Source organism: Humulus lupulus, chromosome 8 (assembly GCF_963169125.1).
Source record: "Humulus lupulus chromosome 8, drHumLupu1.1, whole genome shotgun sequence".
Taxonomy (NCBI): domain Eukaryota; kingdom Viridiplantae; phylum Streptophyta; class Magnoliopsida; order Rosales; family Cannabaceae; genus Humulus; species Humulus lupulus.
The window spans coordinates 56,593,829-56,607,828 of NC_084800.1; the positions used below are offsets into that span (position 1 = coordinate 56,593,829).

Consider the following 14,000-nt stretch of genomic DNA (forward strand, 5'->3'; position numbering starts at 1 on the left):
ATAATAATTATTTAAAAATAATAAATAATTGAACAAATTAAAATATAATATTTTGAGATATTTTACAATAATAATTATTTAAAAATAATAATATCATATGTTTTATAACTTAAATATAATTTAATTAAACTTAAACTGGCTTATTAGAATAATATCATATTAAATATATAATATAATTTATTATGAATTAGCAATAAATTACTTAAACTTAAATTTAAATTCCACGCATAATATTTAATATTACATTAAACATATAATATATAATTTTTGTTGTACTTCCCAAATTCAAAATTTATAACAAACATAAACTTAAACAAAAATAAATAAATTATTTAATTAAAATATAATATTTATTTAAAATTTATATGATATTAATATAAATTTAATAAAAATAATTAATAAATTCTATAAATAAAACTAACCAATAATAATATTGGTTGAGCACATTGTATCTAGTGTATATATAAACATCTCAATATTGAAAATTAGAGAAATGGTCGTATATCGTTTTAATTAGGTCTCCAATAGTAATATTATTCCAACTCCTTTACAGACATATCAAAGTCTATTTCACGTGCCTCTAAGCTTGACCAAAACTCATGCAACTCCTCCTATATATATATCACCATGCTCTCATAACAAAAACCCACCCCAGCACAACCAACCCAGTAAGCAGTATTCTATATATCTGCAAAGCAATTTATTCTCATTTATATTTCTAAGTTATATACACACACATCGATCTAAGTGTTATACATAACAAATTTATATGGCTCCTCCTATCTTTTCGAAAATTGGCATAATAGGAGCCGGTGTTAGTGGTGTCGCCGCAGCCAAACAGCTTAGGCACCATGACCCCATAGTTTTTGAGGCCAGTGAGACCATTGGAGGGGTGTGGAGCCATTGCTCTTACAGCTCCACCAAGCTCCAATCGGCTCGCCGAGACTACGAGTTCTCGGATTTCCCTTGGCCTAACAGAGAAGACTCTGGTTTTCCTACCTACCTGGAGGTCTTGGACTACCTTAATTCTTACGCTCGCCACTTTGACGTGCTCAAGAACGTGAGGTTCAATTCTAAGGTGGTGGCGCTCCGCTACCTGGGCGGTAATAGTACTAGTTCTACTAATGGCCAAAGGGAGCTGGCGGCGGATCTCGGCGCCACACCGGACGAATACGGCAGCCTCCTCCCGGGTCACCCCGTCTGGGAAGTTGCTGTCCAGACCAACGATTCGGACGACATTCAGGTATATATATATATTTATATTCTTTTTCTCATTAACAATATATGGACACTTCATGAATATATAATAATAGCGTTAAAAAGAGTTGTATTAAACTATAGAAAGCATTAATTAACCAAGAGAGAGAGAGACCTTGTGATCAATATACCAAGGCATATATTATATTATTACACTAATAATAATCATTTTGCACACTGTTAAAAAGTTTTTGGTACATAAAGGATTAATCTTTTGCAAAAAAAAGTTAAGATGGCGCAAAAGAACTGGTCAATATATGCATATACACACAACCCGGTACAAACCGTACGAGGGGGCCTGCGCATATGCAAATGCATGCTTGCATATAAATATATATACATGGAAAATCTGATGTAAGGGAACACTGGGGATCTTGTGTACTCCAGATCCAATCCATGGTCAATTTTCCAAATTTTTAGAAAAGTTCTAAATAATTTACTGTGATAAAAAACAGATTGTTACTTGACTAATTTTTTTATGTACAGAAAATAACATATTTAAATCTAATTTTTCGTAATTTAAATTATTCATAATTTTCTTAGCTCTAAATATCTATAATATATAATTCCCAATATATATATATATTTATTACATACTTTGGTCTAAAGCATATGTTGTATAAATAATATACATGTATATATATCACACCACACAGAACTAAGAATTAGTATATATTAATGTGTGTTAATAATATAAGATAATAACTAATGATTTGAAATGGATCTATGATCAGTTGTACAAGTTCGAGTTTGTGGTGGTGTGCATTGGAAAGTACGGAGATGTAGCGATGATGCCAGAGTTCCCAGAAAAGAAGGGACCTCAGATATTTGAAGGCAAAGTTTTGCATACAATCGATTACTGCAAACTCGACAACGATGCCACTTCCCGTCTGCTTAAGGATAAGAAGGTTGCCGTTATTGGCTTCAAGAAATCTGCTATCGACTTGGCTTTGGAATGTGCTCTCGCAAACCAAGGTACGTACCACACATATACACATATATATATACATTTATGTATGTGGTTTTCACTACACTTTTTTCTTTTCCTTTTATTTTTTTTTGTGTTTTAAATTAATATCCGAACGCATGACGATTAAGTGGAAAATTTCTGATTAATTTCCGTCTAACTTCTGAGGCAGTTTCTGTTTTTTTTTTCAATAAACAAAAATATTGCATTCTTATTTTTAGTGTTTTCTGCATGAGTTCTGTTCCTTGATCCATTTTGTTTTGTTTTTTTTCTAAAAAAATGACGGTCTTTAGACTTTCATCCGATACTGTGGAAAAATGAAAGAAAAATTGGGCCAGATTTTGGAATAGGCAGAGAACAAATAAAAGTAAAAGCAAAAACAAAGTGAAATATATTTATATTTAGAAAGGATGACCCTTGTTTTCCACGTTATGGTTAGGAATTTTCTGCATGGTCTTTGTTCTTAAACACCAGAATATGATATAAAGTCATGAAGTGCTGTTACAACAACATAGAATTAAATACTGCGACAAAAAAAACATAGAATTAAATATAAAATCACCTTGGGGTAACGAATGGTTATGAATATAGTTTAAATTTTAATTTATGTGTCACACTTTTACTATGAGTACTCCATTTAGAAAGGACACTTGTTCAAAACCGGAGTTTAGTGCTTAGATTGGGTTGCTTTGACCAATATCGAGACTGCCCACGTTTTTAAAACTATTCTAAAAATATCGAATTCCACAACATATATATTTTATTTTATACATGCACATATTTGACTCAACAAAAATTCTGATGATAAACTACTAGTCATAAGAAGGTAGAAGGAAAATACAAGTTCTGATTTTTCCCACGTATATATATAAATTAAACACATATATCAATCATCATCATAAGAGATAATCATAATTTATTAGCCCTTCAATTCACTGAAAAAGACTTCTTCATGATGATTTGTCTACGCACGTACAACCATGTATTATGTATATATTTATATACACTGTTGGCTACTTGTGGAGAACTCTGTTAAACAGCCCCCCTTTTTTATTTCTAAAATCATCAAATAATGAGTCAAAAAGTCAAAGGATATTTTCATGTGTCTTGTACACCACTAGTACCCTCTCATATTCTTATAAACCAATTGTGTCTCTAAAAAATTGCCACGTCAAACAAAATATTAAGAATTCTATCGCTCATAGAACCAGAAAGTATACGAGTTTTGTGGTTGAGTAATAATATTTTTTTTTCAAGCATATGTACTTACTGTCTTTATTATTATATGAAACTGAACTTGGCGGGGGGTTTTGTGTGAACTTTTTTTGCTCAATAGGACCAGAAGGAAAACCATGTACCATGGTAGTAAGGACTCTGCATTGGACAGTTCCCCATTACTGGGTTTGGGGTTTGCCATTTTTCCTTTTCTATTCCACAAGGTCTGCACAGTTCCTCCATGAAAGGCCCAACCAGAACATTCTCAGGGTCCTCCTTTGCTCTCTTTTCTCTCCATTAATGGTAAGCTAACAGTTCTTTACTCAATTCCCTTGAACAATTTTGAGATAGTAATATATAGAGTTCATATTGATCTGATAATGAATGATATATACATCTGGACACAGAGGCAAGCGGTTTCAAAGTTCATAGAATCTTATCTGCTGAGGAAGCTTCCTTTGGAAAAGTATGGGCTAAAACCAGATCACCCTTTTGTGGAAGACTATGCATCTTGCCAGATGGCTCTTATGCCTGAAAACTTCTTCCCAGAAGCTGATAAGGGAAAAATTGTGTTCAAAAGAGCATCAAATTGGTGGTTCTGGGAAAAGGGAATCGAGTTTGAAGACAAGTCTAAAATTGAAGCTGATGTTGTAGTCCTTGCAACTGGCTATGATGGAAAGAAAAAGCTTAAAGCTATCATGCCAGAGCCTTTTCGCAGCTTATTGGAGTATCCATCTGGTCTTATGCCACTATACAGGTAAAAAAAAACTTTTGAATATTGATTTTCATTTTGTTACAAGTCCACTCTTCCAGTTTGATATTTATCTTGAATTTCTTTTCTGTTGTACAGGGGTACGATTCATCCTATGATCCCAAACATAGGATTTGTAGGCTATGTCGAAAGTGTTTCGAACCTGCATACATCTGAACTGCGTTCCATATGGCTGTCTCGACTGGTGGACAAGAAGTTTAAGCTCCCAGGAGTGTCGACAATGCTTGACCGAACACTTAAGGAGGTGGGAGTTATGAAGAGAACCACCCGGTTCTACAAGAGGAACTGCATTTCTACTTACAGCATCAATCACAGTGATGAAATATGTGAGGAAATGGGATGGACAGCTTGGAGGAAAAAGACCTGGTTATCTGAAGCATTTAGCCCTTACAGTAGTCAAGACTACTTTAACTAAGATTGAAGTTACCATAAAATGAAGTCAAAAGGATCTGCATCATTTAATTTATGCTTTAGCTAAGCTTACTATGTACTATGTACTATGAGTCTATGAGTAGGAAAAAAAGAAGAGAAAAATAAAATTTAGGGAAAGTAAATGCATATATAGTGTATCCAACAAATGATAATCTAAATAATGACCTTGGTTGACTTGAGCAATATAAACAGATGAAAATTGACAGAAATTGGCCACTTGTAAATTTGTCAACCAAATTATATGCAATATGATCTCATGGTCGGCAACAGTAGTTAAGAAAGGCATATTGGACCACTAAAAGGGAGCAAAACAGAAAACATACGTTATAATCCCAGGTAGCTAGATGCAGCTCATTTGGACACAGTTCTGCCGGCTACCATAGTAGTTTTGGTGTCCCCCTCAAACTCTACGTGGTTGGCCAAACTATTGACTAAGGCATTACCTTACATGATTAAAGAAAAAGACACATAAATTACAAGGAAAAACTTGTTTGTTTTTTTGTTACTGATGAATTTCACTAGAATCATCAGCTTGACTACACATTGAACAGAAAATGATTGTCTTTATTCAAATATAAAGGAAGGTTCAAACATTGACAGCTCTAGCTTTAAAAGATAAGATTCAATCATACATATTGATGCACTTGTCTACATCAATGGTAAAACGATGTACAACTAAAAGATGATACAAAAGGATTCAGATGCTTTTAAGTATTTTGAGAGTCTCATCAACGGCTAAACGATGTACAACTAAAAGACGATACAAGAGGATTCAAATGCTTTTAAGTATTTTGAGAGTCTCATCAATGTGCTTTTCAGGTTGGAACTGGTTGTTGTAGACGAGTTGGACAACTCCATTCTTGTCAAGAACGTATGTCTCTCTCCCAGGCAATGTTCCAAACAGATCCCCTGGCACACCCCATTCTTTTCTCACCTTGTTACCTTCATCGGCTAGTAATGTGTAAGGAAGTTTATATTTCTTTGCGAATGCCTACATACAGCACATTTACTTTTGCCATCAGAATTCAAGTATGGGTAGCTATTATGTAGTTAACAAGTAACAAGTCTTGTATTTTTCAATCCATTTTGTTAGATATAAGCTTAGGAACATCTTATTTGAATACTAGTTTGAGACTTTCTACTTTTAAATAAATCAAAAGCCCACATGTTGACATAGCTTCTAATTTTCTTAAATATCTTTGGTGTCATCAAACTAGAGTTTGCAGGTGATAATACAGGCTATAAAGACACACACACAAACATATTCAGTAACCATATGAGGTCTTCCGTGTCTTGTACAAGTACAGGAATAGCATTTAAAAAGAGTAATATCACTAGATATTATGGAGTTCAAACAATTTGAAATATAGGGTGGAATTGATTACTCAGATTTGGGTTGCGACAATGAATAAAGTTGTGCACTTTTGAAATTATGGTCATTCTTACAATTTAGATGACAAAGAAAATCCAGTAGTTTCAGTTTAATTTTTTTACCTTGTGTGAGTTTACATCATCACCACTTATACCGATTACCTCTGCTCCAGCTTTCTTAAACTTCTCATAAGAATCCCTAAATGCACAAGCCTGAGGAAAATATCAATTGATCAGACAATGCTATAGATTTAACCGCACCACAAAATTAATGGGTGGTAGCAATATTTTAAAGTGACTATAGAAAATAATTTTTTTTATAGCAGTGAATACAGATTCCAGCTTGCCACTAACATTAAAAAATGGCAATGTTTTATGACAAAGTATGGTAATTGGTGTGCTTAAAGCTACATTGGAAATTATGCACTCAAAATTCAAAGGGTTCCCTGAAATTGATTTAGGAGAGCACTGTGACATTCCCCTCCTCCCACGTCACAACCAAAACATTCGAGACTTATATTCAATCGAAAAGTGACATTAATAAGAAGTGGAGGATCTGGATCATGAGATGGAGGTGGAGGTGGAACAGAAAATGGAAGCGTGATATTTTGACATTGTTGCTCGTATGGGAAACTCATGTTTGGAGGAATGCAGTAGAAATCATAGTCTCCGCACTCAGTTGGGTGAAGATCTTTCCTGGTCTTGTGGCTGTGGCTGCAATTGTACAGCGTTGATGACTTCTCAACTGTATAGTTATAGGAAGAGAAATGCGATGAATCATCAGTAGGGCTGGGAAGTGAGTATTCATTGATATGGTGACAACGTTCCTCCTGGGATTCCCAGGTAATCGGTTTTACTGCTTCGTCCCAGACGCGAAGAGAAATTACAGAATGTGACTGAGAGATGTACTCAGCTCTATACCAGTGCCCTTCTGGTTTCAATTGGATCCTCGGTCCATCTTCTGAACATTTCCATCTGAGCATCCCACATTCAGGGTTCCTCGTAATGTTAAAAGGGAGCTCAATCTCTTGATGACCGGAGCTTGCATTCTCATTTTTAGTGTTTTCTGCATGAGTTCTGTTCCTTGATCCATTTTGTTTTGTTTTTTTTCTAAAAAAATGACGGTCTTTAGACTTTCATCCGATGCTGTGGAAAAATGAAAGAAAAATTGGGCCAGATTTTGGAATAGGCAGAGAACAAATAAAAGTAAAAGCAAAAGCAAAGTGAAATATATTTATATTTAGAAAGGATGACCCTTGTTTTCCACGTTATGGTTAGGAATTGTCTGCATGGTCTTTGTTCTTAAACACCAGAATATGATATAAAGTCATGAAGTGCTGTTACAACAACATAGAATTAAATACTGCGACAAAAAAAACATAGAATTAAATATAAAATCACCTTGGGGTAACGAATGGTTATGAATATAGTTTAAATTTTAATTTATGTGTCACACTTTTACTATGAGTACTCCATTTAGAAAGGACACTTGTTCAAAACCGGAGTTTAGTGCTTAGATTGGGTTGCTTTGACCAATATCGAGACTGCCCACGTTTTTAAAACTATTCTAAAAATATCGAATTCCACAACATATATATTTTATTTTATACATGCACATATTTGACTCAACAAAAATTCTGATGATAAACTACTAGTCATAAGAAGGTAGAAGGAAAATACAAGTTCTGATTTTTCCCACGTATATATATAAATTAAACACATATATCAATCATCATCATAAGAGATAATCATAATTTATTAGCCCTTCAATTCACTGAAAAAGACTTCTTCATGATGATTTGTCTACGCACGTACAACCATGTATTATGTATATATTTATATACACTGTTGGCTACTTGTGGAGAACTCTGTTAAACAGCCCCCCTTTTTTATTTCTAAAATCATCAAATAATGAGTCAAAAAGTCAAAGGATATTTTCATGTGTCTTGTACACCACTAGTACCCTCTCATATTCTTATAAACCAATTGTGTCTCTAAAAAATTGCCACGTCAAACAAAATATTGAGAATTTTATCGCTCATAGAACTAGAAAGTATATGAGTTTTGTGGTTGAGTAATAATATTTTTTTTTCAAGCATATGTACTTACTGTCTTTATTATTATATGAAACTGAACTTGGCGGGGGGTTTTGTGTGAACTTTTTTTGCTCAATAGGACCAGAAGGGAAACCATGTACCATGGTAGTAAGGACTCTGCATTGGACAGTTCCCCATTACTGGGTTTGGGGTTTGCCATTTTTCCTTTTCTATTCCACAAGGTCTGCACAGTTCCTCCATGAAAGGCCCAACCAGAACATTCTCAGGGTCCTCCTTTGCTCTCTTTTCTCTCCATTAATGGTAAGCTAACAGTTCTTTACTCAATTCCCTTGAACAATTTTGAGATAGTAATATATAGAGTTCATATTGATCTGATATTGAATGATAAATACATCTGGACACAGAGGCAAGCGGTTTCAAAGTTCATAGAATCTTATCTGCTGAGGAAGCTTCCTTTGGAAAAGTATGGACTAAAACCAGATCACCCTTTTGTGGAAGACTATGCATCTTGCCAGATGGCTCTTATGCCTGAAAACTTCTTCCCAGAAGCTGATAAGGGAAAAATTGTGTTCAAAAGAGCATCAAATTGGTGGTTCTGGGAAAAGGGAATGGAGTTTGAAGACAAGTCTAAAATTGAAGCTGATGTTGTAGTCCTTGCAACTGGCTATGATGGAAAGAGAAAGCTTAAAGCTATCATGCCAGAGCCTTTTCGCAGCTTATTGGAGTATCCATCTGGTCTTATGCCACTATACAGGTAAAAAAAAAAACTTTTGAATATTGATTTTCATTTTGTTACAAGTCCACTCTTCCAGTTTGATATTTATCTTGAATTTCTTTTCTGTTGTACAGGGGTACGATTCATCCAATGATCCCAAACATAGGATTTGTAGGCTATGTCGAAAGTGCTGCGAACCTGCATACATCTGAACTGCGTTCCATATGGCTGTCTCGACTGGTGGACAAGAAGTTTAAGCTCCCAGGAGTGTCGACAATGCTTGACCGAACACTTAAGGAGGTGGGAGTTATGAAGAGAACCACCCGGTTCTACAAGAGGAACTGCATTTCTACTTACAGCATCAATCACAGTGATGAAATATGTGAGGAAATGGGATGGACAGCTTGGAGGAAAAAGACCTGGTTATGTGAAGCATTTAGCCCTTACAGTAGTCAAGACTACTTTAACTAAGATTGAAGTTACCATAAAATGAAGTCAAAAGGATCTGCATCATTTAATTTATGCTTTAGCTAAGCTTACTATGTACTATGTACTATGAGTCTATGAGTAGGAAAAAAAGAAGAGAAATAAAAAATTTAGGGAAAGTAAATGCATATATAGTGTATCCAACAAATGATAATCTAAATAATGACTTTGGTTGACTTGAGCAAGATAAACAGATGAAAATTGACAGAAATTGGCCACTTGTAAATTTGTCAACCAAATTATATGCAATATGATCTCATGGTCGGCAACAGTAGTTAAGAAAGGCATATAGGACCACTAAAAGGGAGCAAAACAGAAAACATACGTTATAATCCGAGGTAGCCAGATGCAGCTCATTTGGACACAGTTCTGCCGGCTGCCATAGTAGTTTTGGTGTCCCCCTCAAACTCTACGTGGTTGGCCAAACTATTGACTAAGGCATTACCTTACATGATTAAAGAAAAAGACACATAAATTACAAGGAAAAACTTGTTTGTTTTTTTGTTACTGATGAATTTCACTAGAATCATCAGCTTGACTACACATTGAACAGAAAATGATTGTCTTTATTCAAATATAAAGGAAGGTTCAAACATTGACAGCTCTAGCTTTAAAAGATAAGATTCAATCATACATATTGATGCACTTGTCTACATCAATGGTAAAACGATGTACAACTAAAAGATGATACAAAAGGATTCAGATGCTTTTAAGTATTTTGAGAGTCTCATCAACGGCAAAACGATGTACAACTAAAAGACGATACAAGAGGATTCAAATGCTTTTAAGTATTTTGAGAGTCTCATCAATGTGCTTTTCAGGTTGGAACTGGTTGTTGTAGACGAGTTGGACAACTCCATTCTTGTCAAGAACGTATGTCTCTCTCCCAGGCAATGTTCCAAACAGATCCCCTGGCACACCCCATTCTTTTCTCACCTTGTTACCTTCATCGGCTAGTAATGTGTAAGGAAGTTTATATTTCTTTGCGAATGCCTACATACAGCACATTTACTTTTGTCATCAGAATTCAAGTATGAGTAGCTATTATGACAAGTTTAAACTTCGTAATATCAGAAAAATATGTAGCTAACAAGTATCAAGGCTTGTATTTTTCAATCCATTTTGTTAGATATAAGCTTAGGAACATCTTATTTGAATACTAGTTTGAGACTTTCTACTTTTAAATAAATCAAAAGCCCACATGTTGACATAGCTTCTAATTTTCTAATATATCTTTGGTGTCATCTAACTAGAGTTTGCAGGTGATAATACAGGCTATAAAGACACCCCCACACACACACACACACATATTCAGTAACCATATGGGGTCTTCCGTGTCTTGTACAAGTACAGGAATAGTGTTTAAAAAGAGTAACATCACTAGATATTATGGAGTTCAAACAATTTGAAATATAGGGTGGAATTGATTACTCAGATTTGGGTTGCGACAATGAATAAAGTTGTGCACTTTTGAAATTATGGTCATTCTTACAATTTAGATGACAAAGAAAATCCAGTAGTTTCAGTTTAATTTTTTTACCTTGTGTGAGTTTACATCATCACCACTTATACCGATTACCTCTGCTCCAGCTTTCTTAAACTTCTCATAAGAATCCCTAAATGCACAAGCCTGAGGAGAATATCAATTGATCAGACAATGCTATAGATTTAATCGCACCACAAAATTAATGGGTGGTAGCAATATTTTAAAGTGACTAAAGAGAATAATTTTTTTTATAGCAGTGAATACAGATTCCAGCTTGCCACTAACATTAAAAAATGGCAATGTTTTATGACAAAGTATGGTAATTGGTGTGCTTAAAGCTACATTGGAAATTATGCACTTAAAATTCAAAGGGTACCTATATATATATGTATATATATATATATGTATATCCGTGTGGGTATATAAGCACCTGTTTAGTGCAGCCGGGGGTCTCATCAGCAGGGTAAAAATAGACAATTACAGGTTTCCCTTTGAATTTGGAAAGGTTCACATTCTTTCCATCCTGATCTTTCAAGGTAAAGGGTGGTGGTGCCGAACCCTTTTTCACCTTAAGTAATAAAAAACAAACTAAAAACTCGTCAATTATTTAAAAAGAAAAAAAAAAGTAAAGAAAACCCATTGGAGAAACAAAAGTGACACTCTAGTAGTATATGCAAATGGCAATGTACCTTGGCGAAAACGACATTCTTGGTGGAAGATGAAAGTGGGATTGTTGTAGAAGTAGAATAGGAGAGCCTCGTACCATAAAACTGAGAGTGAGATGATTTGGAGAAGATTTTGAGGGTTTGGGAAAATAGGTCTTTACGAGTTTGGGGAGGAAGCACAGGAGGGAGTGAGTGCCTAGGAAGAGAAAGTGAAGCCATGAGAATGTGTGAGAGAGAAGAAGTATCAAGTGATGATTTGAAGAGCGTTGTTTGTTTTAGTAGTAGACAGCAGTTTGGGATTTTAATCAGATTATGTTTGGAGGAAGATAAGGGAAGAACGAAGAAGATGGATGGGGATTTAAGATTGGCTTTTTTGTGTGGACGATTTTTGACCCCATGCTCTCTTCCCCACTAGCATGTTTTTGGTTTGGACTTTGGGTTAGGGGTTCATTTAAGTCATGTGAAGACAACTAATAAGAAAATAGACAAATAGGGTTTTTGCCCCGTAATTATGATCAATAACTATGTTAATTCGTATTATTGCGTTAGGGGAAAATGCGATTTCAATAAGATATAATTATACTCAAAACAAACACAACATGATTAAATAATAAATTGGAACACGATATATTTATAAGGTTAACCTATGACACAATACATTTAACTCATATTCAAATCGTGCTAACCTTACATGACACGTTTTTATTTTAGACATATTTAATCGACATAGATAAACTAAATATGATAAATAGATATAAACAAGTCATTTTAACATATATAACACCTATTTATATGTTACATATGTTAATTTTAACCTATGTAATCAACTCAAATTTAATACATAAATTTAATATTCAAAGTATAAGATACCATGCACTAAAATACAATATTATATATTATTAAATAGGTTACGTTTAGGTTAACATATTTATAAACTATTTGGTAATTTATACTTAATCGTGTTAAATGGATCAATTTTAGGTTTAGCGAGTTAACTTGGTTTTAACCTAAAATATAATCGTGTCTAATCGGGTTTAACCTATTTTGCCCCGTACTTGTTTATACTAAACCCAAACCTGCTAATTTCGTGTTGTTTACGAGTCGTTATCGTGTCGTGACCTATATTGTCAGTCTTAGGTCAGTGTGGTATTTGTTGAGCTTTGTCCTTGAATTTGCGTGGTAAAAATTTCTCAAACAACAAAACCATTGAAAATGTGTATTTTCTTATGCATTCAGATCTTTTTTTAACATTTGTTAGATGTAGCACTTATGACAATTTTCAAAACTACATATCTACATTCTTTGAGACAATATTTATAGTGTTGCTATTTTGCATCTTCAGGTGTCCAACACCACATCTGGTGGCAGCCTATAGTTGGTTAGCGATATCTCATAATTGTTATTAAAATAAAATGTGTGGGACCCGATATTGTATTACACCAATAGTGGTATGCCACTTCCTTATAGTGTTAACACCACTAGTGTCCCTTAGCAATTATCATATTTATATGTTTGACACTAATAAATTTGATTTCGTTTAGTTTCTTTAGTTAAATAGACTCTCATACTGTAACTATGTTTGTGATCACATCAACAAACGTTCAAACAATGAACAAAATGCAATATAAAGGGTGTGTTTTCAATAATTACTATAGTTTGGGGTTTTTTGTCATATTAAAAATTTCGAAGGGCAAAACTCTACAAAAATTATAACTCGGGGAAAAATCATATTTGTCCTAAGAAAAAAGCTTTAATTTAAGGAAAATTATGTATTAATACATAATTTTCAAATCAATTTTATTTTGCCACAAAAAAAATAATTACAAATTTAATGATAATTTTATTTATTTATTTACATTTATAGTATTTTTTAAAATTAATGTTACCCTATTAATTGATTATATAATTTTTTTTTGACAAATCACCAAATACTCGTTGATATAAATTATGAAGTACAATGATCATAATACAAGGTGGATACTCGTTTTTTATATGTAATGCATACCTAACATGAAAGATGTACATTCAGAAAGACAAATAACAAGGATCTAAAGTTTCTAATAATACACCTCCATTATAGAGGAGAGAATAGAGTAAGTTATTGAAGCCGACTCTATGAAACTAAATAAGAGAAGCATTAAAAATGCAAAAGAAAGCTTTGACTTCCACGCTTTTACCATCAAGATGAAAGACTTCATCAACGGAGGGCACTAAATTTGAAGAAGAATTAGACAGTTTTCATTACTTGTTTTAACTGAATAAAGAAAACATATATTAGTAATTCAAAATTAAATGAATGATGAAAAAAATACAAGAAAATAAATAATAACTTTATGAAACAATAAAAGAACTACACCAATAATTTGTTTTAAAATTAACTTGAAAGCACAGAAAAAGTAAAATCTTTTCTACAATATGCAGTTGGTGTCATCAGTAGTTCCTTCCAACCTCGTAACTCAATCAGGTAACATACCACAGAACGAGCAATAACAAATAACTTTGACTAATAATAATAATAATAATTAAACAATGATAAAATAATATGAATAGTGTTAGAGCAAGTGCAATGCAACGGGA

At 33.6% G+C, this 14,000-nt stretch overlaps 4 protein-coding genes across 4 annotated transcripts; 2 read left to right on the plus strand and 2 right to left on the minus strand.

Annotated features, from left to right (window-relative positions):
- Window positions 1-769: 769 nt before the first annotated feature.
- Window positions 770-4,885, plus strand: LOC133795432 (probable flavin-containing monooxygenase 1). The gene is made up of 5 exons (XM_062232884.1): window positions 770-1,243; window positions 1,992-2,232; window positions 3,561-3,742; window positions 3,847-4,196; window positions 4,290-4,885. The coding sequence occupies exons 1-5, from the start codon at window positions 770-772 to the stop codon at window positions 4,624-4,626; spliced, it is 1,584 nt and encodes a 527-aa protein (XP_062088868.1). The 3' UTR covers window positions 4,627-4,885.
- Window positions 4,886-5,186: 301 nt separating this feature from the next.
- LOC133795433 (peroxiredoxin Q, chloroplastic-like) lies at window positions 5,187-6,997 on the minus strand. The gene is made up of 3 exons (XM_062232885.1): window positions 6,551-6,997; window positions 6,138-6,236; window positions 5,187-5,634 (listed from the first exon to the last, which is right to left on the minus strand). The coding sequence occupies exons 1-3, from the start codon at window positions 6,995-6,997 to the stop codon at window positions 5,416-5,418; spliced, it is 765 nt and encodes a 254-aa protein (XP_062088869.1). The 3' UTR covers window positions 5,187-5,415.
- A 1,042-nt stretch (window positions 6,998-8,039) lies between these two features.
- On the plus strand, window positions 8,040-9,867 carry LOC133797343 (probable flavin-containing monooxygenase 1). Its single transcript, XM_062235221.1, has 3 exons — window positions 8,040-8,371; window positions 8,476-8,825; window positions 8,921-9,867. Exons 1-3 carry the CDS (start codon window positions 8,114-8,116, stop codon window positions 9,255-9,257), a joined length of 945 nt encoding a protein of 314 aa, XP_062091205.1. The 5' UTR covers window positions 8,040-8,113; the 3' UTR covers window positions 9,258-9,867.
- On the minus strand, window positions 9,818-11,848 carry LOC133797344 (peroxiredoxin Q, chloroplastic). Its single transcript, XM_062235222.1, has 4 exons — window positions 11,448-11,848; window positions 11,189-11,326; window positions 10,813-10,902; window positions 9,818-10,265 (listed from the first exon to the last, which is right to left on the minus strand). The coding sequence occupies exons 1-4, from the start codon at window positions 11,640-11,642 to the stop codon at window positions 10,047-10,049; spliced, it is 642 nt and encodes a 213-aa protein (XP_062091206.1). The 5' UTR covers window positions 11,643-11,848; the 3' UTR covers window positions 9,818-10,046.
- Between the last annotated feature and the right edge of the window lie 2,152 nt (window positions 11,849-14,000).